The sequence below is a fragment of the Pyrgilauda ruficollis genome, unplaced genomic scaffold (genome assembly GCF_017590135.1).
Source record: "Pyrgilauda ruficollis isolate IOZ18807 unplaced genomic scaffold, ASM1759013v1 scaffold54, whole genome shotgun sequence".
Lineage (NCBI taxonomy): Eukaryota > Metazoa > Chordata > Aves > Passeriformes > Passeridae > Pyrgilauda > Pyrgilauda ruficollis.
In genome coordinates, this window is record NW_024527044.1 from 8972832 (window position 1) to 8997783 (window position 24952).

Consider the following 24952-nt stretch of genomic DNA (forward strand, 5'->3'; position numbering starts at 1 on the left):
TTTTGTTGGGGTTAGGACTGAAGGTATTTGAGACAATAGTTTGTGTTTAGATTTAGGTGTTTATTGTTTCATTGTTTAGATTTAGGTGCTTATTGTTTAGTGTTATAGTTTTATTATTGTGGGTTTTGTAGTCTTTTATTAGTAAGGTATAAAATGGTTAACTATTTCATGTTGTAAGATCTTTTAAGACTAAATTATCTAATTAAGAAATTATACTAAGATTATTTTCCCTTTTAACTCAATAATTTATCCTTCAAAGTCCACATTGCAGGCTTTTTTGTCCAATTATAAAATACCACCCAAACCTATGAAGAAGAAGGAAGAAGAAGGTGAAGAAGGAGGAAGAAGGTGAAGAAGCAGGAAGAAGAAGGTAACGAAGAACAACCTGTCTCCACCCTAAAACCTCCATCTTGCTTCATCTTTATTTCTATATCCTAAAACCCTGAACTTTAAGTTTTCCACCCTGTGATATTACACACCTCCAACCAACTACACACTCAGACAATAGTTTGTGTTTAGATTTAGGTGTTTATTGTTTCATTGTTTAGATTTAGGTGCTTATTGTTTTATATGTGTTATAGTTTTATTATTGTGGGTTTTGTAGTCTTTTATTAGTAAGGTATAAAATGGTTGACTATTTCATGTTGTAAGATCTTTTAAGACTAAATTATCTAATTAAGAAATTATACTAAGATTATTTTCCCTTTTAACTCAATAATTTATCCTTCAAAGTCCACATTGCAGGCTTTTTTGTCCAATTATAAAATACCACCCAAACCTAGGAAGAAGAAGGAAGAAGAAGGTGAAGAAGGAGGATGAAGAAGGTGAAGAAGCAGGAAGAAGAAGGTAAAGAAGAACAACCTGTCTCCACCCTAAAACCTCCATCTTGCTTCATCTTTATTTCTATATCCTAAAACCCTGAACTTTAAGTTTTCCACCCTGTGATATTACACACCTCCAACCAACTACACACTCATAATCCCAATGTTATTAATCAATTTTGGAAGTCTTGGCTCAAATGCACTGTTCTTTTGTGGGTCTGTGCCTTTCAGCACAGAAAGTTTAAAATTCTCCAGGGTTCCAACAGGTTCCAACAAGAGGGGAACGTTGTTTGTCTTCTGGAAAATCCATTTCTGGGTTTGCAGAGCGCAGGGATCCCAGCCTGGGCTGTGTCCCTCTCCAGTTGGAGCCAGTAAAACCAGCAGCACAGGGGCCTCTCCCTGATGTCAGGCTTCCTTATTTGTGTGTGTGCACTCATGGATTAATTGCAAACCGATCCAGCACGGCCTGATGTCACTCAATCCCCGCGGTGACATTGTTCTGGGGAAGGCCCCGGCCAGGGGAAAAGCTGCGGGGAGAGGGAAGGAGAAGCCAGGGGAATCCAGTCCGACTGGTTGGGCTGCTGTAATCGCATCCAAGGGCAGGATCTGTGCAGGAAGCGGCCAAATGTGGCATGGGGACTCGTTGATGCTGGAAAAAGAGACAAATCGTGCCAATTTAACCCCTTGGCATCCTGCTCGCAGTGCTGCGGCGCTGCTTTAAATGGAGTTTAAACGCAGGCTGAGGATGATGGAAGGAATTCCCCCACCGGGAAAGCCACGGCAGGGTGGGAAGGGTTAAAAAGGAGCAGCTCTTCCGTCTGCTGGGAAGTGAAGCTGGATTTGTTTTGACTGGTTCACTTAATCTCTTGATGTGGAAGAGACTGAGCCAGCTACTCCCTGGTCTCCGGAGCTCCCGCAGAAATTTATCAGCGCAAATTGGTGATCGGGGATTGTTTTAACGAGCAGAGGATGGGGCTGGCACCAGGGATGGGCAGCAGAAGATTTCCCCCTTCCTGTGACAGAGATTATTAAATTAAATATTTAATTTCAAGGGGTTTCAAACCTTTTATTTCAAGCCAAGGGTGAGAAGGGGGCAGGCAGAACCTCCTCTGTCCCCCTCCGGTTCATCTTTGTCTGATTTTATTCTCAGGGAACATTTCTAAGTCCTAAATCCCCAGGTTCCCCTTCAGTTTTCCCTTAATACCCTGCTAATCATCATTAGAATTGAAAGTTATATGGAAAAAAGGGATTTTTAAAAGAGGGAATATTCCTTAATTCACTGGGTCTGAAAAGACAGTGAGCTTTTCTTTTTTTATTTAGCTTTTCATCTCTCCAGAATCTCAGGAATGCCAATCCCACACTCTCTTCATCCTGACCTTCTTGAAGGTCTTGCAGAGGTGTTGGTGAGAAGGAGAAGAGCTTTTTGCTTCCTGGAGTTTGTTCTCCAGCACTGGAATTCATCCAAGGGAAAATAAATAAATAAAGAAGGAGTTCTTCAAAAATAGTCAGGAAAGAAAATGCTTCTCAATTACCTTCATCTGCACAGTACATTTTAAACTATTATTCTGCCAGTCCTCCATTTGAGCATAGATTTGGTGTGGGGAGGAAGCAGAGAAAAAAAAAATCTACATTTCTAATCTGCCTTTCAAATTCTGTTCTTAATTTCATTCTGACAGGGAAAAGAAGGGACACTGGATGTTAAACTATTTATTTACCCATAATATAAAAAAAAAACACTGGGAGAACTTTTTTCCTTCTTTTTAAAATCTTCATTTTATATATATATTTATATTTATATTTTTAATTTTTGGAAGTCACATTTAATGAAGGACTGAAAGCTCATCCCATTCCACTCCCTGTCATGGCAGGGACACCTTCCACAATCCCAGGCAGCTCCATCCTAGCCTTGAACATTCCAGGGATCCAGGGGTAGCCACAGCTTCTCTGGGAATTCTATTCCAGGGCCTCCCCACCTTACAGGGAAGGATTTCTCCATCATCTAAACCTCTCCTCTTTGAGTTTAAAACCCTTAAATGTTGGAACTTTGTATATTGAGAATTTTAAGTTTTCTGTGCTGACAAGCACTGACCCCCAAAAGAACAACACTGCATTTGACCTGAGGCTGTTGAGAAAGCTTCCAAAATTAAATTATAGAAGTGGGATTATGGGTGTGCAGTTTGAATAGAAGTGTGTAATACCACGTGGTGGAAAACTTATAATTTAAAGTTTTAGAATATAGCAATACATATATAAAGCAAGATGGAGGTTTTAGGGTGGAAACTAATCCTTCTTCACCTTCTTCTTCTTGGGTTTGGGTGGTATTGTGTAATTAGATAAAAAAGTCCGCATTGCAGGCCACAGGTAGTTAGTTATTAAGTTAAAAGTAAAAATAGTTTAAGCATCATTTCTTAATGAAAGAGTTTATCCTTAAAAAGCCTTGTAGAGAGAGAGATACAAATCCATTTTTAGTTTGTTAAAGCGTAGTGCTGTAGAACTCACGCTTTGTGAGACTGTAATATAAATAAGAACTAATAAACATCTGAGTCCGAACAAGAAACACTTTCTGACACATTTAATTCTGACCTTAACAAAAAAAAAAAAAAAAAAAAAAATCCACACTCCCCCTTGTCCTATCACCACACATTCTGGTACGACAGGATGAAGCAAAATCCACATTTCCCCTCAGGAAAACCCTCTCCAACCATCCCGCCATTCCCACTGGGAATTCCTGCTGCTCCTGCCCATGGCCACCACCATCCCAGGGCTTTTCCTCCCTGCTGCCACCGGGGCTGCAGGTTTGGAGCCAGATTTGAGCCATTTGTGGGGACAATTTGAGTCATTTGTGGGGACAATTTGAGCAATTTGTGGGGCCTCCTCCCAGGAGATGGCTGCTGACTTGCCGTCACTCCCACCCTGCTTGCCCAGCTCTGCAAAGCTTCCCTGAATTCCTCCCACACAGATTCAATCCCTGAGGATTCAATCCTCCTCTTTAGGTACCTGCCATCAGCTGTGGAAAAATCTTTCTGACTCTGCCGCCACCGTGGGTTTCTCCTCGCTTGGTTTCTCTCTGCCCGGCTCCTCGTAGCCGGTGCGGGGGGATTGTGAGGAAAAAATACTTCACAAATTGTGAGGCACTCTGAGATTGCAGCAGTGGGGCCTGTGGAAGTGTCAGGGGAGAAGGAATCAGCAATGAATTCATCACTGGGGCCTGCTCAAATGGGTAAAAACCCATCTGATCTCCTCCTTTCTGTGAGGGAAGCCAGTCCCAGGATCTTGAGTGAGTCCTGGCCCAGGCTGTCCTGGATCATCTGAGGATTAGAAAGTGTCAGAGAAGGAATCAGCAATGGATTCATCATTGGGGCCTGCTCAAATGGGTAAAAACCCATCTACCTCTCCTCATTTCTGTGAGGGAAGCCAGTCCCAGGAGCATGAGTTAGTCCTGGAATCAGCAAGTCTAGGCTGTCCTGGATCTTCTGAGGATTAGAAAGTGTCAGAGAAGGAATCAGACTATTGAATTCATCATTGGGGCCTGTTCAGATGGGTAAAAACCCATCTGAGTCTCCTCCTTTCTGTGAGGGAAGCCAGTCCCAGGAGCTTGAGTGAGTCCTGGAGCCCAGCAGTCTAGGCCATCCTGGATCCTCTGAGGATTAGAAAGTGTCAGAGAAGGAATCAGCAATGGATTCATCACTGGGGCCTGCTCAGATTGGTAAAAACCCATCTGAGTCTCCTCCTTTCTGTGAGGGAAGCCAGTCCCAGGAGCATGAGTGAGTCCTGGCCCAGGCTATCCTGGATCCTTTGAGGATTAGAAATCATTTTGTGGCTTCAGAGTTTCTTTTCATGTAGCCTCTCCATTTGTTCCCAACGCTCTGCTCCCTCAGAGTGAGTCACCAGAAGCTGCTGTTCCTGTGCTTTCCCTCGCCTTGTTTTATTTTAAGAAGCTGAATCTCTGGTTTCTCTTCACCTGAAACTCCTAATTTATTTTTTTCCCCTTCAGTTTGACAAGTGGACAGATGGTCAGAGGAGGAGGATCCTGGTGGACCTGCTGGAACGCTGCTCCCTGTCCCAGCAGAAATTCTGTGCCAAGCAGCTCCAGACCCGAGTCCCCACCGAGGCCGTCGATTTTACCACGAGGCTCCCTCGAGTCCTGTCTTTGTACATCTTTTCTTTCCTGGATCCACGGAGCCTCTGTCGATGTGCACAGGTAAAAAAATCCAGCACCTGCCTGGGCTTCAGAAAGCCAGGACACAGCAGTTAAAAAAAAGAAAAACAAAAAACCAAAAAAACCCTGATTTTTGGTGAAGACAAAACGTCCTCTGACTTGGCCAAATGCTTAGTGATGCTAGTTCCTCAGATCCTAAATTAAGCCAGATTGGGCAAGATTCACAGAACTGATGAGTAATTTTAAATGCTCAGTTCTAAAGTATTTTAAAAGTGGCATTTTCAAGGCTGATTATTCCCAGAAAGGAAGCCTGATACTTCCTAAAAATCACATTCCTCTAAAATATCTTGCACTGTGTGCAGAGCCCTTAATTCTTTGAGAGATATTGGCTTGTGCTTTTGCAAAGAACAGCACTCGATCCTGAAAGGAAAACACATCCTTTAAAATGCCTGAAGGTCAAGTGTTGCATGTGGAGAAGCAGAAAATTACAGATGGGCTTTGGAGCAAAATGTTTAAGATTCCAGAAATCTGTTTTCATGGGATAAAATGCTGTGAGATGCTGCCCAAAGTGGTTTTAAATTAATAAGTCAGTTTTCAGTGACATTATTACTGTGCTAATGTAATATTCCATGTTATTTAAGAATATATAATAATCTCAGTTTGGCTAAGCCTTGCTTTAGTAACTTTCTCTAGCATTTCATGTGGATGCAACTCAAACTCCATGACAATAGGTTAGAAAATTCCTTAGAATCACGAATATCTTGAGTTGGAAGGGCCTCACATCATGAAGGCCTTGAAAGGTCTAAATCCTTTAATCAAAGTTTTAAATGGAGCATTAACAGCGCAAAAGAATTACATTCATTTAAGGATATCTGGGAATTATATCCCTGGCAGAGAGATCCAAAATCTTAAACTCTTTAAACCACAAAGTTTCCAAGTGGCTGGGAATTCACAGGTGAGCTGGCACTGGAAGTACCTGTCGGAGCTGGACCAGCTGTGGATGCTGAAGTGCCTGCGTTTCGGGTGGCTCCTCAACTTCTGCCCCACGCCCTTCGAGCAGGGCGTCTGGAAAAAACACTACATCCAGATGGTGAGGGAGCTGCGCCTCAGCAGGCCCCAGGTACGCCCCCAGCTGCTGCCGTCAGCCTCAGCTCGCAGGTTTTCCACATTCTGCGCTGGTTTCGTGTGCTGTCCTCTCCTCTGCCTCTGTCAAGGTTGGGCTTGAAGCGCTCGAGACTTTATTTCGTGTTCAGGCTCAAATGTTTATTTTTTTATTGTCTGTGTTGCAGTCATGCAAGAAGTGAGTTCTGCAGCGTTTCACTAACAAGCCACAAAATGGCTAACTGTCTTTCTCTACAAGATCTTTTAAGGATAAACTGTCCAATTAAGAAATGACACCTAAATTATTTTCCCTTTTAACCCAATGACTAATCACTCAAATTCCACAATGTGGACTTTTCTGTCCAATTACAAAATACCACCCAAACCCCTGCAGAAGAAGGTCCAGCCACCACCCTAAAACCTCGATCTTGTTTATATCTATTACTATATTCTAAAACCTTAAACTCTAAGTTTTCCACCCTGTGATATTACACACTTCTATTCAAACTCCACACCCACAACCACAGTTCTATCATTCATTTTTGGAAGCCTTCTCCACGGCCTCAGGTCAAGTGCAGTGTTCTCTTGTGGGTCTGTGCTTTTCAGCACAAAAAGTCTAAAAATCTCACCATCCAGGGCTCCAACGGTGTGTAACTCTGAACTTCATATAAAGAGTTAGCAAGTTCTCCTCACAGCTTAGTTAGACAAAACAATCATTTTTCAACCCAAGAACCAAGGACAACATTGTAGCTTCAGGTCCCAAAAAGTGTAAATGGATGGGAGCAAACTGGGAGGATGTGACTTCCTTACCTGAAGCTGTAATTGAATAATTAACCCCCAATATGGAAATGGACCAAAACTTATGGAAGTGTGAAAACTTGTGAGCTGTGGGAAATGGATTTGTAGAGAATTCTCAAAGCCTGGCAGAAGGCTCACACATCTGCATGCAAACTTTGAGACTTAGAAATGCCATGGAACAGGACAGTGCATGCAAACTTTAAGACAGGAAATGCTGAATTAGAAATGCCATGGAACAGGACAGGCATTCTTGAGAGAGAAACGGAGCTAGAAACAAGTTTCAAAGGATGGCCTTGCAAATAAGACTAGATACTTTAGAGAAATAAAACTGTGAAAGATGCATTGTAGTAAGACCCATGAAGGGTAATTTTAGATGATTGGTTTTGAGGTATTTACAGTATGGGGTGAGGTAAAAGTTGATAGGTTAAGAAACACTTATAATGTATTTTAATTAAGAAATAATTGGCTTCTGATTGTGATGGCGTGAATTATAACATCTGTATTGTCTCACCCCTCACATGAGACTGAAAATAGAATAAAAGTTTTTAAAAGGCTTCTCAGTTGCCCCAGCTCTGGGTCAGAAAAGAGCTTAATCCAACAGTGACATCCATCAACAGTGACATCCATTGTCCATCTTGGGTGTAGCCTTGGCCAACCTCTTGTACTGCCCAAGGTGTATCCTTGGAAGGCCTTTTTAACAAATTCTTGTTTTATTTCTCTAACTCTGTCTAGCCTCTGTTCTAGGTAGCCTCTCCAGCCACCACACCTCCTCCACGGGTGTTTGTCCCCACTGGGACAACTGGGGGGTCTGGCTCCCAGCCCCTCTGCCTCATGATCCTTTTGGGGATCCTCCTGGCCTGCATTCAAAGCTCAGCCCTTTGATTTAAAGCAAAGTCTGGCTTTAAATCAGGCTCTCTGTAGTTGATAGAAGCTGATGCAGCTCAACAGCAGCTCAGCTCATCTTAATATGGATTACAGGGCTTGGGTGGTGACAAGCCCTGCCAAGGTGCCTCTTTCTGTCCACTGACCACAATGGAGACCAATTTTGAGTTAATCCCCGATTACTATAACTGTAAATTTAGCCCAATCTGATTTTCATCGTGTCTAAAACTCATTTTCTTCTTTCCACCTCTCCAATTAGACTCCTTCCAAGGACGAGTTCATCGTTATCGACGTGCAACCAGTAAAAAGCAACGCCCCAGAGAGGAAACTTTCTGTGGCAGGACTAGGGACAAGCAGGAGGAAAAAAGAGCTCCCTCCTTGGCGTTCATCCGACAGGAACCCCACGGACACCATCCGCTACAACTACCTGGACAACTACGACCCCATCGAGCAGGCCAGGCAGGCGTAAGAGCGCTTCACCTCTTTTCCTTTCTCCCTGTGGAACAAGATTTTCCACGTCCCTCTGCCTGTTCTGGTTGCAAACCCACTTTCCTGCTCTTTTTGGATTGTTTTGGATCGGGTTTTTGGCCCAAAGCTGCCACTGCTTTGTGTCCTTTCTGCACAACTCAGTTTTTGGTGTAATTGTATCTCAGTTCTGTTTTCAGAGCTGAGTTTGGGGTGGATCTCCTGGGAGATGTTACAGAGCTGGAACAGGAATCAGGCCAAGGGTTTGTTGGAGAGTTTTTTAAACCAAGCTGCCAGGCTGAGAGGAATGTGTGGGTTTCGCAGGGGCAGAGGAAGAATGAATTAATTGTGATGAAATGCAATTCTATCTCTCGGAGGATCTCCTGGCTGAGAGGAGGTTGGGATGATTGAATTGCAGGGCAGGTGTAAGAGGATGTCAGAGCATGGAAGTGATGAATGGTATTTGTGTCTGCTCTGCCTGGATCCATCACTTCCTGGGCTCCCAGGATTATCCACATGGGAAAAAAAAAAAAAAAAAAGGCATTTCCCTCCCAGAGCAGAGCTTTGCACATGGATCTGTGCTAGAACTGCCACAGGTTTTCCTTTGTCACCTCTGGCATCAGAGATTTTCCAAATCTTAGATCCAGGGTCAGTTTTCTGTGCACTAACAAGCACAGGGAGGGTGTGGGAGTGACCTGTGGGAAGAGCTCACCCTTTTCTTGTATAAATCCTTGGAAATGCCACCTCTGACATTTCCCAGGGGTCACCTCAGCCCAGCTGGTGTGACAAGGGTGACACTGCCATTAATCCAAGCCTGGCAAAGAGGCAATGGATCCTCTTGAGCATTCCCTGTTTTCTGTGGGAATCCACGGGCTCGCCACGCCGAGCAGGAGATTCCTCTGGGCCGTGCCAACAAAAACCTTGGGAACCGACAGAGCCACGACAAAAAGCACCCAGGTTTTGTTTAAATAAATACCAAACAGAGCCAAGATTATCCCTGCACTCAGGAACAATCAGCCCAGGAGTTACCCCAGCCAGGGATTGTTTGGCCAAGCACTCTGGGAGCTCTTTCCCAAACCCACCGCTCCTCCGGGGTGTTCCACGGAGCTCCCCGAGCAAAAGCCTTTTATGAATCACGTTTTAATCCGCGTCCCCCGGTCCTTGGATGTTGCACTACTTCAAAGAGCTTCCCGGTTTCCACCTCACCCTCTTTCTGTGGGATGTTTCCCAACTCCAACACCACTTTTGGGTCGTGTTCTTTGAGGTTTTTAAGTGAATATTTTCACCGAACGCTTCCTGCTTCAAACAAACCTGGTATTATTTTCCACTCAATGGTTTTGTGTAGCAGCTCCCAGAGGTTTCTGTGAGATTTAGGATTCTCTTGTGCCATTTCTGTGAGGTTTAGGATTTTCCTGTGCAATGAAAAAAGTGGGACAAGCCTTGCTTGAAGAGTTTAAAAGTCGCCTGTCCCAGTGTTGAAAACAATTCACCTGAAATAATGAAACAGTAAATAATAAATACACTCCCTGTTTGCCTCTCCCCAGTGAGATTCCAGCCTGTCTCCATTTGTGGGGAATGTTCTAATGCCAAGTGTTCCTGCAAATCTGCCATTTATCCTCAATTACAGAGGATTATTTCGAGGAGAGAGAGGAATTCGGTGAGATTTGCCTGTTTATTGAGGATCTGCCTTTAATATCCCTTAAGCTGCAGGTAATTGCTGCTGCTCAGGCTCATCTGTGCTGATTATTCAGCAGCACAGGTGCCACATTTCAGGTGCTGACCCAGCCTCCCACTCCCACAAAGATGTTCTGGTGCTTCTTTTCCAGGTACACGTTGCTGTGCCTTCCCAAAAATCCTCCCACTGAGGTTCTGTGTTGTGTTCTCCACCTTTTGGGAATGGGAGTTCAGCTCTTCGGCTGGACCCCTGGAGCAGGGGGACACCACCTTGAGTGTCCCCCAAATTTTGGTGGGGGTGGCAGGAAAATGTCACCGTGGTCCTGGTGTCCCTGTGGGATGCCAAGCCTTGGTTTGGAGTCTCCCAGGAATCCACCTCAGTGCAGGCAGCCCCTGCCTGACCAGGGCTCAGCTTGGAAGGCAGAGCAGAATCCCGAGATAAAAATCTCCGACCCCGCCGGCGATTCCAGGTTCTCCTTCAGATGAGCCGGATTCCACGAGCTCAAGGGCAAAACAACCTCTCCTCATGTAAAATGGATGTCAGGAGGAAGGAGATCGGTGTAAAACGAGACCCTGCAACAATAGAAGCGATTTCCAAGCGTTTGCCAAAGGGAATCTGGGAGGGGAAATGGCTTTTTCTGCGGTCTGGAAAAGAACGGGGGTGGGGGTTTCCTTGAGGACGTGGCAGAACTCGCAGAAACCCAAAATGAGAGCGGAGAGAAAAGGACTGGAGGGAGCTTTTCTAGCCCAGCACCTTGCCTGGGTGTCCCTGAGCCAACAAAGGCTTTTTTCCCCATTTGAGTGCCGAGGAAGCTGTGGAGAATTCCTTGGGAATAAACAGGATCACATCAAAGGAATACCTGACGCCACCATCAAAGCAAGGTGTGAGACCAGTCACTGGCTACTGCCTCGACTCCACATTAATCTCCCTAATTCCAGGTTGGATTTTGTAGAATTTAAGAGGTAATCAACAAAAAAAAAAAAAAGTTTTTCCTAACTCTTGGGCCTGGTTAAAATCTCCTTGTGCTCGACCCTGCTCGGCAGCTGTTTTCTGGTCCAAAGGGAGGGGAGGACTCTGCTGCTCATCACATCAAGGTGAAATATTGACATTTAAATGGAATTCCAGAATGGTTTGGGTGGAAAGAGACATTAAAATTCACCCAGTTCCAACCCTGACACCTTCCACTATCCCAGCTGCTCCAAGCCCTGTCCAGCCTGGCCTTGGACACTTCCAGGGATCCAAGGACAGCCAGAGCTTCTCTGGGAATTCCTGCTCAGGGCCTCCTCACCCTCACAGGGAAGGATTTTTTTCCTAATATTTATCTAAATCTCTTTTAGTTTGAAACTGCTCATGGAAAAAGTCACTTCTTGTCATCCGTGATGCCGCAGAGTTTCCATCAGTTTCTTGGCTGGCCTTTTTGAGTCATCAGCTGCCTTCTCCCTCCCACAGCAGCACCAAAACAACGCTGCTGAGAATTCCTAGCAGGGAATTCATCCTTGTTTAGCCAAAAAAAAAAAAAAGGAAATATGGGAAGAAGAACGAGCTGCAGTCAATTCTCAATTAGGCAGCGCGGTGGAAATGGAGTCCTCTAAGTGGAAACACAAAACACATTTTGCAGGCTATGAGACCATAATTGGCTCTTTAGCTTTGAAAAACAGATCAATAAATTTCCAGACAGCAGCTGGGCAGTGCTCACTGGGGAGAACAACAACACTGGGCCACAGCTGGGAGTGCCCAAAAAACGGGGTTCATTTGCAGTCTGGATGATCACTGAAACCTGGTTTTTGTTTCTGCTGTATTTCTTTGCTGGTTGCTCAGAAAGGCAGGAGTTTGTACCCTAAAAACTGTGCCCAGGAAAACCCCCCTGAGGGAGTGAAGGAGATGGGACAGAAATCCCCCAGTAAGTTCCATGGGAGGTTTTGGGTTTAGTTGGGACAGTGTGGGAAAAGCTTCCCAGTCACTGAGCAGGGAAATTAAGAATAGCAAGGACCAGACGTGCAGCCAAGGGAGTGGTGAGGTGATAGAGAAGAGATACAGACAGGCTTGGATTACAAATTGCCTGGAAGGGGTTATCAAAATCCCTCAATAGAATTATAGCTGTGACTATCGGTGTTGTAATTTATCACAGCGATGATTTCTGGTAGGTCTGGTTTGTTTTCTGCCTGAATTGTCCAAGCAGCTTTTTGTTGCAGACAAAAAAAAAAAAAAAAAAAAGACAAAAAACCAAAAAACCCTCCAGAGATCATCAAGGAAGGATTTGCCTCTCTGGGCACAAAGAAATATTACATAGGGGGAGTGAAAGATTTTTATCTGAAGCGAGTTAAGAAATTTTTCTGTGGGGCTCTGATCTGCCTACAGAGGCCCAGGAGGGCGTTTCTGTCAGGCCCTGCGCGCACAGTTCTGCTGGAAGGCATCTGCTGTTTGTGCTGCTGGTTGCCAATAAATCAAAAGATTTGCCTCCCACTTGATCATGAATAATGAATTCCGATTCCACCGAGTGCTGGAGCCGCGCCAAGGCCGCGGCCTCGTGCCTCAAGACAGGGCCCTGCTCCTTCTCACGACAACAGCTCGGCCCAAACGCCACGTCCTTCCCCCCTCCCCGGCCTGGGGTAATTTATGGCCACGGGCTGGCTCTAAAAAACAGTTGCATATTGTCCTGGAGTGTTTACCCGACGAGAAAATAATTACTTTGGGTAATTGTTCTGCCGGCGGCGCGGGCCCCGTTTCTGACAAAGAGGGGCTCGCTCGCGTGAGAAGGACTCGGAGGGCCCCGTCCTCCCGCATCCCCTCGCTCCTCTCTCCCTTTCCGTGCTGCTCAAAAGCCAGCCCAGCTCCCTGTGGGAATCAAAAATATTCCTTAAGGGAGGAAAAGGGGGTGAGAAACAGCGAGTTCAGCGCTGGGAGTGAGACCTTTCGTCCTTTCTCCTCGTCCTCACTCCTTGCGTTTCCCTGACCTGGAGCTGGGGTTGTGGGGGTGACCTGACACCACGATTTGGACAGCAGAACAGAGCTGCAGATACCTACATTTACACTAATAATTTACACTAATAATTTACAATAATATTTAACAATAATATTTACAGTCACAAGGCCACAGTTGCCTTCATTTAGGATGGAAGACACCTTTAAGATCACCGAGTCCAACCATAACCTGGATACTGCCAGGTCCACCAAAATGACCAGTTCATTCCCAGCTGGAATATTTTGGATGGAGTTTTCTCCCTTTTTTTTTTTTTTTTTTTTTTTTTTTTTGTGTGTTTATAAACAGGTTGTGCTTTTCCTCAGTTTCCTATTTGAAATAATGCTGGATTTGACTTTATGATACTGAACTGGGATGAGGGAATACTGGACACGTGCTGGTGGTGGGATCCTGGTTTTTTACAGGATAAAAGCTGCTTTTAGAGTCCATTTCCACCATTTATATCCATGGTTTTGTATTCCTACTGTGCTTTTTTAGCTGCCCACAGACACTGGGAGAACCACTCAGAGCTTCTGCTTTAAATTCCCAGATTCCATATCATAGAATTTGAATGTGGAATGAATGCCTTTGGATAATGAACCTGCCTGAGTGCTTAGAAATAATAATGCCTCAGAGTCTGGATTTTACTCCTGATATTGGAAAAAAAATGTGGCTGCTGGCCATATTCCAGTGCAATTCACTTAATTTTCACACTGTGGAATATTCCTGTTCTGCCAGTTAATTGTGTTGAATTTCATAGCAGCTGCATATATAATACCAAAAAAATGCAAATTCATTTGTAGAATTATTGGGCTACAAAAAACACAGAATAAACCTCATTGGAGGGGCAGCCCCCAGCCTTTTTTACACTTCAGGTCACACAGACTTCACTGAAAACTCCCAAATCGATTCAGCTAAACTTCTTTTCTATGAATTTCCCCAAGGAGCTGTAACATCTTAGGCAGTCTTAGCTTAAATCATTGAGTCCTGAGCTTGGGTTTGAGTGCCAGAATTTATCACAACTTAAAAAAAAGATCAAGTTCCCACCTTCCCCTGAGCCCTGCTGGCTGATTGTGCTCTTCGGGGCAAGATAAAAAATGCGTTATCTCAAGACACGTCTTTTCAGGTGGCAACATCCCAAAGGATTTGACTTTTATCACCCCCGGGGCAGCAAGTGCACAGCATTTATTGAAATTATTGTTATTATTATTGTGTTCTGCTCTGCAGGAGGAGGAAGGGAGGAGGGCACACCCCGGACCTGAGCAGGCAGGCGGCCGAGAGGAAGAAGAGAGGAGGTCGTGGATCCACTCAGCTCCGGAAGGTGACATCCCTGGCAAGTGTCACTAGGGTGGGATTCCAGCACCTGGGGAGGTGTCAGGCACCCCCAGGGATGGTGGAGCTCGGAGATTTTCCCTCAGGGAAACACCTGGGCAGGAGGAGGACACCAAACTCCCTCCCCATGGCTGGCTGCTCTGAGGGGATCTCGCTGCATCCCAGACATCGCTGTGGGTGGGAAAGGGACAGCACTGTCAGCACTGCAGTGACCCTGTTATATATCCTCTCCTCTACCCCCAAAAATCCCTTTTCATGCTTTTTACAAAGTGCTGCCACAGTTCTTTTACGACTCTTGCATCTCTTCCCAAAATTTCACAACTTTGGATCGCCGCGGTTCAATGTTCGTTCGTCCTGCGCGCCCTGAGCCCGAGCAAAGCAGCGCCAAACCTTAACACTGAGAGCTCTTTGTGCTCAGGGCTGCTAAAATAGGACATCCTCCCATGACAGGAGCCCAGGGAAGTCATTCCAGAAAGTTCCACGGCCTTTGTGGCTCTGGAAACAAAGAAGAGCCAGGAGAAGGCCGTGGTGCTCAGCAGCGTGTCGGGGTTCTGGGAGCAGACCTGGCGTTCCCCGAGCACGGAGGGCAGGGAACGCCTGGGAGCCGTGCTAAAAAAGGGTTACAGAAAAGAGAGGCATTGTCTCCCAGATGGGGAGGCATCCTCCTGACCCAAATACAGCCTTGCGTGCAAGGAAATTGATTCTGGCACTGTTAGAGCACAGAAAATATTATTCAGCCTCTGTCTTAGGGCTTGCGCTCTCTGCAGATAAATGTCCTCACACTCTCGGGTCTTAACTTCTTTTTGCCAGGCTCAGGATTAAATGCTAGAGATGGTATTTCTTGTTCGGACTCAGAACTTTATTAGTTCTTACCTATTTTACAGTCTCACAAGCAGTGAGTTCTGCAGCACTTCACTAACAAGCTAAAAATGGAGCCCCATCTCTCTCTCTACAAGGCCTTTTAAGGATAAACTGTTCAATTAAGGAATGACACGTAAATTATTTTTACTTTTAACCCAATAACCAACCACCCATGGCCTACAATGTGGACTTTTTTATCCAATTGCACAAAACCACCCAAACCTGTGAAGAAGAAGGTCAAGAAGAAGAACCAGCCTCTGCCCCAAACCCTCCATCTTGCTTTATATATATTACTATATTCTAAATCCTTAAACTAAGTTTTCCACCCTGTGATATTACACACTTCTATTCAAACTGCACTCCCACAATCCCAGTTCAATAATTCAGTTTTGGAAGCTTTCTCAACAGCCCCAGGTCAAATGCAGTGTTCTCTTGGGGGTCAGTGCCAAAAAGTTACAGGATTTCTCAGCAGCCAGGGTTCCAACAGCCCACCACAACTTCCCAATTTTGAGTTGTTTTATTGCCAGGCCAGCAGTGGAAGGATCTCAGCAGAGAGCAAAAAAATCAGTGAATTTGGTTTTCTTTCCCTGGATTTTAGGAAAGTTATGTGATCTTCAAGTTAATTAACCTGCAATCCCAATCAGGAAGCATTTAAGTAATAAAGAATCAGAGAATCACGGAATTGTTGAAGTTCAAAAAGATCTTTAAGATCATCCAGTCCAATCATTCCCTGCCACCACTGATCTGTGTCCCCAAATGTCACTTCCATATGGATTTTTAATCCCTCCAGAGAAGGGGACTCCACTGGAGCCCTGGGCAGCTGTGCCAGGGCTGGGCAGCCATAAGTGAACACTAAAAACAATAAAACCGAGGTTAAACCAGGCTGATGCATAAGGAAAAAAAAATAAAAATATAAATATAAATCTCTGGGCATAATCCAAAATTAATTTCCATCTCTTATTAAAGGTAGCATTGGGAAACCTGGTTGAAATGAAAGGCCTTTGAAAAGGCTCCTATTTAATCAAGTCTAAATAAAGAAGCTTAATGTGCAAATCTTTCAGCAAATCCTTAGAAGAAGAATAGCCTGGGATGAAAGATTAAATGCCCAAGGCGAGCAAACACTGAGTCAAATTAAAATGAAACCCTCAAACAGATCAATGATCCAAGTGCAGAGTGCAGGTGAGAACAAAGAATATTCCAGCCAACAATGAAGATGTAAAAAGGGGTTATTAGATGGAGCTCCCAGCTCAGGAGGCTCAACCAAAATAAGAATAAACACCTAATTAAGGGCACATCCACTGGCTCCACGTTTCCACGTGGTGAATGAGAAAACCTGGGAGGGTTTGGAGTGTGTTACTAATAATGGAAAGCAGAAAATGTGACCAGGCTCGCTCTTTATTTGAAATAAATTAAAGTTAATTGGCCCAATTAGAATAAAGAGTAAATTACAGTGAATGGAGTTAATTAGGTTTCCAATGAGGGGCCACGTTGGAACCCCCAATCTGTGCAGGGGAGCAGGGAATTCCTGCCCCCTCTTTATCCAGGGAAAGGCTTTGAGGACACTCCAAGGGTGACCTGGAGCTGTGATTCCTGAGCTCAGCACCCTTCCCACGAGTCCTTCCCAGGAAATTCCCAGATATTTTATAGGGAAGGTCAAACTGGGGGGGTCAATGTCAGCAACGCGGGGCTGGCTCTGCCTCTGTCTGCTCCAGACACTGCCCCACCCTCACAGCTGCTCCCAAATTATTTTTAGCCTTCTAAAAATTATTTTTAGTCCTTAAATAACTTCTTTTTGAGAGGATCAGTCATCCCTGCCTCGCTGCCTGTGTCCTAAGGTAATGAGATTGTAGGATTTGAAGGCAGGAGTGCATTTTTTTCCATGGAATTTTGATGGGGAATTGATGTTCTGAGTCAAAATTCCATTTCTAGGAGGTGGGAAAAGCTGACAGGAAAATCCAGGATTCCCAGCACATGGTCCTGTGCAATGTATATTTATATTTTATAAACCTCACTTTGAATTTTCTTTATTCGACATAATAATGTTTGTTCTCTATTTTTACCAAATATCTTGGATCAGTCAAAAAAAACCCCAAAAAACCAAAAAAACCCCAAACCAAACAACAACAAAAAAAACCCCAAACAAACAAACAAACAAAAAACAACAAAACCCAGAAAAACCCCAAGCTGTTCTTTTCCAGAATCTAGTGATTTTTTTTTAATTTTTTAGGATTTTTCTCAAGGAATAAACTGGGTTATTAAGATTTTTTTTCCTTGGCTTACTTTTTAGACTAAATAAAAGTTAAAATAAACTTCATCCTTTACACTTTTGAGTCTTTGAACACTGAGCAAGATTGGGGACATCCACAAGGGAGAATTTGGGCATTAACATATTAATTGTTGTGGAGAATTAATTAATGTGGGTTTAGCTTTGCTGGCACCAATTTCTAATTGGGTCCTTCTGTCCTTAAGGCACCACAACACAGCTCAAATAAAGCAAATTATGGCTTTATTTTTTGGGAATATCATTAAGGGATATCATTTAGGAATAAAATTTATAGAATAGATATTTATTGCCTTCCCCATCCCAGTTATCCCTCTCTGCAGATCCTGAGCCTGTCCCAAAGCCACCGGTTCGTCCCAGCTGGGCCAGACCTCCCCAGAGCGGGGCCCTGCCCGCCAAGGCGCTGGCCCAGAGCTCCCGCTGGAACGCCGGGATCCGCCCGGGACCCGTCCGAGCGCCGAAACCGCGGCACAGAGGGGCTGGAGATGCCACCAGGGGGGACACCAGGTCCCCGTGTGAGTGCGGTGTCCTGTCCTTGGGGAGGCTGCTCTGGAGACAGCACCCAAATCAGGGTGGAATCAGGGAATCATGGAATGGTTTGGCTGGGAAGGGACTTTAAATCCCATCCAGTTCCACCCCCTGCCATCTTCTGCTGTCCTGGGGTGCTCCAAGCCCCTCCAAGCTTCCAGGGATCCAGGGGCAGCCACAGCTTCTCTGGGAATTCCAGCCCAGCCCTTCCCCACTGGCCCAGCCAGGAATTTCTTCCCAAATCCCCCCCAAATCTCCCCTTTCCCAGCGGGAAGCCATTCCCTGCGTCCTGCCTCTCCATCCCGTGTCCCAAGTCCCTCTCCATCTCTCCTGGGGCTGCTCTTGGGGGTGGAAGACAAGGACGTGCTCTGGATGGCGGGAACCCAGGGAATCCAGAGCACAGGGTTTCCAAAAACAAGGAGGCAGAGTGACACGATCCCAAACAATCTGATGCCATTTCAGTCTGGGATAGGCTTTGGAAGCTCTTCCTGGTGCATCCCGAAGCTGCTCGGGGTCAGGAGCCTGCTGGGAAAGCCTTTTTGGGGTCTTTGGGAAGTCCTGGTGGTTCACCCGGGGATTGTCACTGTGAGGGTTTCAATCTTTGACCCCCTGGTGCCAAAATGGTGAAGAACCTGGAGGGAACAAAGGAAAAGAGGATTTTGATGGAATGCTGTTGGGATTTTCGGGGTAGAGTGATGTGAGATCCTACAGGTAAATGATTATCCAGTAATTATTGGTGATCCCATCTAGATGAGAGATCATGGAGCACGTGGAGACCTCCAGGATCCCTTTGGATCTGCCAAACCTTGCTTTTTTAGCAGATCCATGGGTTAATCTCCACAAGGAGGATCCACAGTGCAAACCAGCAATCCCAAATCCTTGTGACAACATAAAGGATCCAAGAAAGAGACCAGGAAAGCTCTGGAATGCTTGGATTGGGCTGAATTAGGGATTGGATTTAAATTGATATTAGGAAAAATTCCTTCACTGGAAGGGTTGTCCAGCCCTGGCACAGCTGCCCAGAGCATGGGTGGAGTCCCCATCCCTGGAGGGATTTAAAATCCATGTGGATATGGCACTTGGGGACATGGATCCATGGTGGCCATGGCAGTGCTGGGGCAATAAATGGACTTGATGGTCTTGAAGAACTTTCCCAACCTTAACAATTCCATTATTCCATGAATGATGCCTAGGGAAAACACAAGTAGGAAGCAGAACATAAACACATCCTGGCCATAAACTCATCCTGGCCATAAAAACAGCAGGATCAGGCTGGAAAATCCCATTCCCTCATGGTGCTGAAGCCATACAAGGTTTCCATAAAAAAGACCCCTGATCTTGGAATCCCATGACCTGGATAAAGTTGGGAATGGGGAGAAGGTGTTTGAGTCTCTCTGAACTTTTCCATGAGGAGAATTCCATTCTCTCATGTCAGAGAGGATGTGGGAGAACGGGGATTCCTGCAGGGATGTGATGTCCCAGGGGATGGGACATGGAGGATACTGGGACAGGCTGGGATGTGCCAAATCCCATTCCAGCTGCATCCAGGAAAATGAAAAGCTGTGGAAGGGAAAGGGGTTAGGAGGGAAAGGATCTACCCACGCCACTGCTGAGGTAAATGATCCTTGAGGGGTTGTACCTGGATTCAAGGCAGTTTTGCAAGGAAAATCTGTGGTTTTGGGGGTTTTTTTTGTGTCAGAGAGGGACAAATCCTCTCGTAATTCCCTCAGTGACCTCTCCCAGGCCTCTGTGAACTCTGCCAGGCTCTTCCCAAAGTAAACATCCCAGTTTTGGATCCTGCTCCAGCTGGGCTTTGCCAGGCCGTGTTTGCAGGTTGTCAGGAAGGGACAGAAAAAGGGAAAATGCTTTGATTGATGATTATTTACCCTATAATGAGATCACGAGCAGGAATAATCTTCCCACTCAATCCAGATTTGGAAATGTATTTGAGGTATTAAATGCCACAAAAATCCCAGGGACTGGCTGAGCACTTAAATACATTTAGAACCTGAATTCTCTGAGTTAATCTGAATTCTCTAAATTGGTCTGATTTTTATCATTTCTCTCTCAATGCAGCACCTCCTCTGTTTGAGGCTCAGCCCTGGCACATTCCTTCATCCAACCAAGGATCCGACACGGAATGAGGGAGGATCCACAGCATCCTTCATCCAAGCAGAACAAAAATTTATCCCCCTGGCTCTGGGGAAACGACAGGAAAGTTCCTGCTGGCTTTGGGATCTGAACCTGTCTTCCTCTAGCTGGTGCTACATTCCCTTTTCCTTTTGGGCACACCTGGAATTTTGACCATGAGAAGCTTCCTTAGATCCTTGAGCTGCTGGATCTCATGGGAGGTTTCCTGTGGATCATTTGGACATCCTGGGGCACATCCCATGGAAAACCTGGAGACAGAATTCCTTTCTCACATTAAAGCAATTCCATCTTTTCCGTTGTGACAGTGAGAAGGAAATCAAATCCAATGCTCTGGATTTGCACATGGATCCACGAGGAGCTGGAATTTAAGAAATTGGGAATCCCATGCTCTCTCTCTCTCTCTCTCATTGGTCTCTCGAGTAACTCCCACAGAACTCCATTTACCAAGCACTTAGAGTGAGTTTTGTGTTTTTTCATCCAGGCAGCATTTCCTCTCTGCTCACAGGTAGGTTCGTGACCCACCAGAATCCAGGGATTGACCAGGATGCCACCAGGAAGGAGATTTGGGAGCTGCTGCCATCAGCAAGGACCTGGCAAACAGCAAAACCAAACAGTTGTCAGTTCCCCAAACAGGAACCGAGGAAATCCCTGTCTCCAGAAGCTCATGTGAGTTTTAGAAGTTGTTGGATATTCACAGAAGAATCCCGAGCTGATTTTACAGGATTGATGCAGAAGTTGGGATGCAAGAGACCCAGGGAGACACCAGGTCCAACCTCCTGCTTTAAGCAGAGTCAGATCTGGGATCATCCCACGCTGCTGAGGGCTCTAAGGCTTCCAAATCCTCCCAAGGAGGAGAGGGCACAACTGCTGTGTGTGGGAATCGTGACACTTCGGGAATCACGGAAAATCCTGCGCTGGAAGGATCATCAAATCCAACTCTGCACAGACACCCCAAAAATCCCTCCCTGGGAGCGTTGTTCTGGAGCCTTGGGAACACCAACATTCTCTGGGGATCCTGTTCAGTGCCCCACCCTTTAGGGAAGAACCTTTTCCCAATAAACCTTTTCCAAATAAACCTTTTCCCAATATCCAGCCTCCCCCTCGGCTGTGCTGGGTTTGCATCCCGGGACGCCCTCAGCGTCTCCCCCCTCAAACATCCCGTTCCCCTTCTCTGATCCCTCCTCCGTGCACTCCCCGGGAACCCGTGGGTCTCCAGGAGGGATTTTTCTCTTTTTGTCAGGAAAACCCAGCCGGTTTTTCCCTCCTGGAATCGATGTTTTGCTACCACCTAGCGCTGAGGGGGCGCGGCCTCCTCAGGCCCGCCTGGTTCCTCTCAGGGCGGATCCCAACACCAGCGGGAATTTGGGAACGAGACCCCAGGGAAAAACTGGATTTTAAGGGGGAATTAGGATGATCCTACTACTCGGAATTTCAGAAATTTTCCCTTTTTTAATAGTTTTTTTCCTCCTAGAGTCGATGTTTTGCTTCCATCTAGCACTGAGGGGGCACGGCCTCCTCATGCCCCATCGTTCCCCTGATCACAGCACCAGCGGGAATTTGGGAACGAAATCCCGGGGGAAAACTGGATTTTGACGGGGAAATAGGATGATCCCACTACTGAGAATTTCAGAAATTGTCCCTTTTTAATAGTTTTTTTCCTCCTAGAGTCGATGTTTTGCTACCATCTAGCGCTGAAGGGGCACGGCCTCCTCAGGTGCGCGAGGTTCCCCTCAGGACGCATCGCAGCGCCAGTGGGAATTTGGGAACAAAACCCCGGGAAAACTGGATTTTAACGGGGAAATAGAACTATGCTATTATTGTGAATTTCAGAAATTGTCCCTTTTAAACTGGTTTTTCCCTCCCGGAGTCGATGTTTTGTTGCTATCTAGCCCTGAGGGAGCGCAGCCTCCTCAGGCCCGAGTGGTTCCCCTGAGGGAGGATAAAAGCACCAGTACGAATTTGGGAACGAGATCCCGGGGGAAAACTGGATTTTAAGGGGGAAATAGGATGATCCCACTACTGAGAATTTCAGAAATTGTCCCTTTTAAATCACCAGCTGTAAGAACAGCCACAAGGATGTTTTTATATCCTGGGAATGCTGTGTCCCAGTCCTGGGACAGGAGGGATGTGGAGCTCCTGGAGCAACTCCAGTAAAGATGAGGAAGGGCCTGGAGCTTTTCCCTGGCCAGGAGAGGCTGAGGGAGATGGGGCTGTTCAGCCTGGAGAGGAGATAAATGAGAGGGAACCTCATCCCTGGGTGTCCTTGTGTGCAGGGAGGGCTCAGAGCAGGGCCAGGCTCTGCTCCCGGCCCAGCAATGGCACCAGAGCCACGGGCAGGGAATGATCCCAGCAATTCCACTTGGACATGAGGAAGAATTTCTGCCCTGGGCAGTGCCCAGCCCTGAGGCTGTGGAGTCTCCTCTCTGGGATATTCCAGACTTGTCTGGACACACTCCCGTGCCCTGTGCTCTGGGATGGCCCTGCTGGATGGAGCAGGGAGGTGGCACCAGGGACCCTCTGGGGTCCCGTCCAGCCCGACCCATCCTGGGGCTCTGAGAATCTGCAAATTTGGGATTCTGTGGGGGTGTGAGCCTGGGATTCTGTGATCGCCTGAGTCCGTGGGTTTGTGATTTATGAGTCTGTGATTCCTTCATTCTGTGATTCTGTAATGCCATGATTCTCTCATTCTGTAGTGGTTTTTGTGAGACTGTAATTCCATGATTCCGTGTTTCTGTGAGTCTGTGATTCCATGATTCTGTGAGTCTGTGATTCCATGAATCTGTGATACTGTGAATCTGTAATTCCGTGATTCTCTAATTCTGTGAGACTGTGAATCCATGATTCTCTGATTCTATGAGTCTGTAATTCCATGATTCTCTGATTCTCTAATTTTGTAATTCCATGATTCTGTAATTTGTAATTCCATGATTCTCTAATTCTTTGAGACTGTAATTCCATGATTCTCTAATTCTTTGAGACTGTAATTCCATGATTCTGTCATTCTATGAGTCTGTGATTCTGTAATTCTGTAATTCTGTGAATCTGTAATTCCATGATTCTGTCATTCCATGATTCTGTGAGTCTGTCATTCCATGATTCTGTCATTCTGTGAGTCTGCCATTCCATGGTTCTCTGATCCTGTGGTTCCGTGACTCTGTGACTGGTTCTGTAGTTCAGTGATTTTGTGTGTCTGCCATTCTGGGATTCTGGGAGTCTCTGAATCCGTGTCTTAGTGATTCCATGATTCTGTGATTGAGGCTGAGGCTCTGTAATTCTGTGATTCCACCACCCTGCAATTCTGGGATTCTGAGACTCCATGATTCCATCTTTCTACAGTTCTGAGACTCTTGAGATTCCATGATTCCATGATTCCATCACTCTACTCTCTGAGTCTGTGATTCCATGATTTTGTGATTTTTGACTCTGTGGTTCTGAGATTCTTTGATTCCATGATTCCATAGAGCATTCCATCGCTCTACAGTTCTGGGATTCTGGAGCCTGTGATTCCATGGTTTTGTGATTCTGACTGTGGCTCTGAGATTCCATGATTCCATTGCTCTACAGTCCTGGGATTCTCTGAGCCTGTGATTCCATGATTTGTGATTTTGACTCTGTGAGATTCTGTGATTCCATGGTTCCATCACTTGACTCTCCGAGCCAGTGATTCCATGATTTTGTGATACTGAGATTCTGTGACTCTGAGATTCTGTGATTCCATGATTCCATGACTCTCCAGGTCTGGGATTCTCTGAGCCTGTGATTCCATGATTTGTGATTCTGCCTCTGTGAGATTCTGTGATTCCATGGTTCCACGGCTCTGCAGTTCTGGGATTCTGGGAGCCTGTGATTCCATGATTTGTGATTCTGCCTCTGTGAGATTCTGTGATTCCATGGTTCCACGACTCTACAGTTCTGGGATTCTCTGAGCCTGTGATTCCATGATTTTGTGATTTTGACTCTGTGAGATTCTGTGATTCCATGGTTCCACGGCTCTACAGTTCTGGGATTCTCTGAGCCTGTGATTCCATGATTTTGTGATTCTGACTGTGACTGAAATTCCATCATCCTCTGATTCCACATTCTACACTTCTGAGACTCTGTGACTCTCTGACACTGTGATTTAGTGATCCTGTGACCCTGATTCCTCGGTTCCCTAATTCCATGATTCCTTGATTGATTCCTTGATTGATTCCTTAATTGATTCCTTGATGGATTCCTTGATCCGCGCGACTGCCTTCACCGGACACCACAACTTTCCACAAACTCCATCCAACCGAGCATCTCAACGTGAGCGGCAGGGGCAGGAGGACAGGGGGACCCCAAACCCCCTCCCCAAACCTAGGGGGACCCCCAAAACCCGGGATTTTCCCCCAAAAAACCCGAGTTGGGGGGGGGGGGGGAGGTCCCCGGTTCCCCTCCGTGCGGTTTCAGCGCCCCCTGGTGGCTGACGGCGGAACGACACACCCATTTTGCTGCACTACGCTTTACGGCGCTTTCGCGGCGGCACGGGGCGGTGTTGCTTTACGGCAGCGCGGCGCGCCAGGCCGCGGGATCCGCCAGGATGAAGCAGAAAAGGAAAAATGGGAAAGGTAAAAAAAGAATAAAAAGAGACCTGAGGGGCTGGAGCGTGTCCGGGAGAGGGAATGGAGCCGGGACACGGGCGGCTGAGGGGCTGAGCCTGGAGAAAAGGAGGCTGAGGGGGCCGTTGTGGCTGTGCACAGCTCCTGGCAGGAGGGGACAGCCGGGGACGGGCTGAGGGGAAACGGCCTCAAGCTGTGCCGGGGGACGCTTAAATTAAATAACAGCAGAGATTTCCTCCCTTAAAGGTCTATCCAGCCCTGGCACAGCTGCCCAGGGCCGCGGTGGAGTTTTTATCCCGGAGGGATTTCAAATCCCCGTGGATGTGGCGCTGGGGACGCGGGCTGGAATTGGGAATGGT

At 46.2% G+C, this 24952-nt stretch overlaps 2 protein-coding genes across 2 annotated transcripts in view; both read left to right on the plus strand.

The window, feature by feature from the left end:
- FBXO16 (F-box protein 16) overlaps nt 1-20006 on the plus strand; it is a 34643-nt gene extending 14637 nt beyond the window's left edge. Inside the window, exons 3-8 of the mRNA XM_041480852.1 lie at nt 4816-5022; nt 5936-6100; nt 8021-8226; nt 14088-14193; nt 17642-17849; nt 19939-20006. Coding sequence (XP_041336786.1) covers nt 4816-5022; nt 5936-6100; nt 8021-8226; nt 14088-14193; nt 17642-17849; nt 19939-20006 — 960 coding nt within the window. The remainder of the gene's footprint in view (nt 1-4815; nt 5023-5935; nt 6101-8020; nt 8227-14087; nt 14194-17641; nt 17850-19938) is intronic.
- A 1677-nt stretch (nt 20007-21683) lies between these two features.
- Nucleotides 21684-24952, plus strand: part of ELP3 (elongator acetyltransferase complex subunit 3) — an 80740-nt gene continuing 77471 nt past the window's right edge. Inside the window, exons 1-2 of the mRNA XM_041480853.1 lie at nt 21684-21727; nt 24445-24602. Of these exons, the coding sequence (XP_041336787.1) occupies nt 21684-21727; nt 24445-24602 (202 nt within the window). The remainder of the gene's footprint in view (nt 21728-24444; nt 24603-24952) is intronic.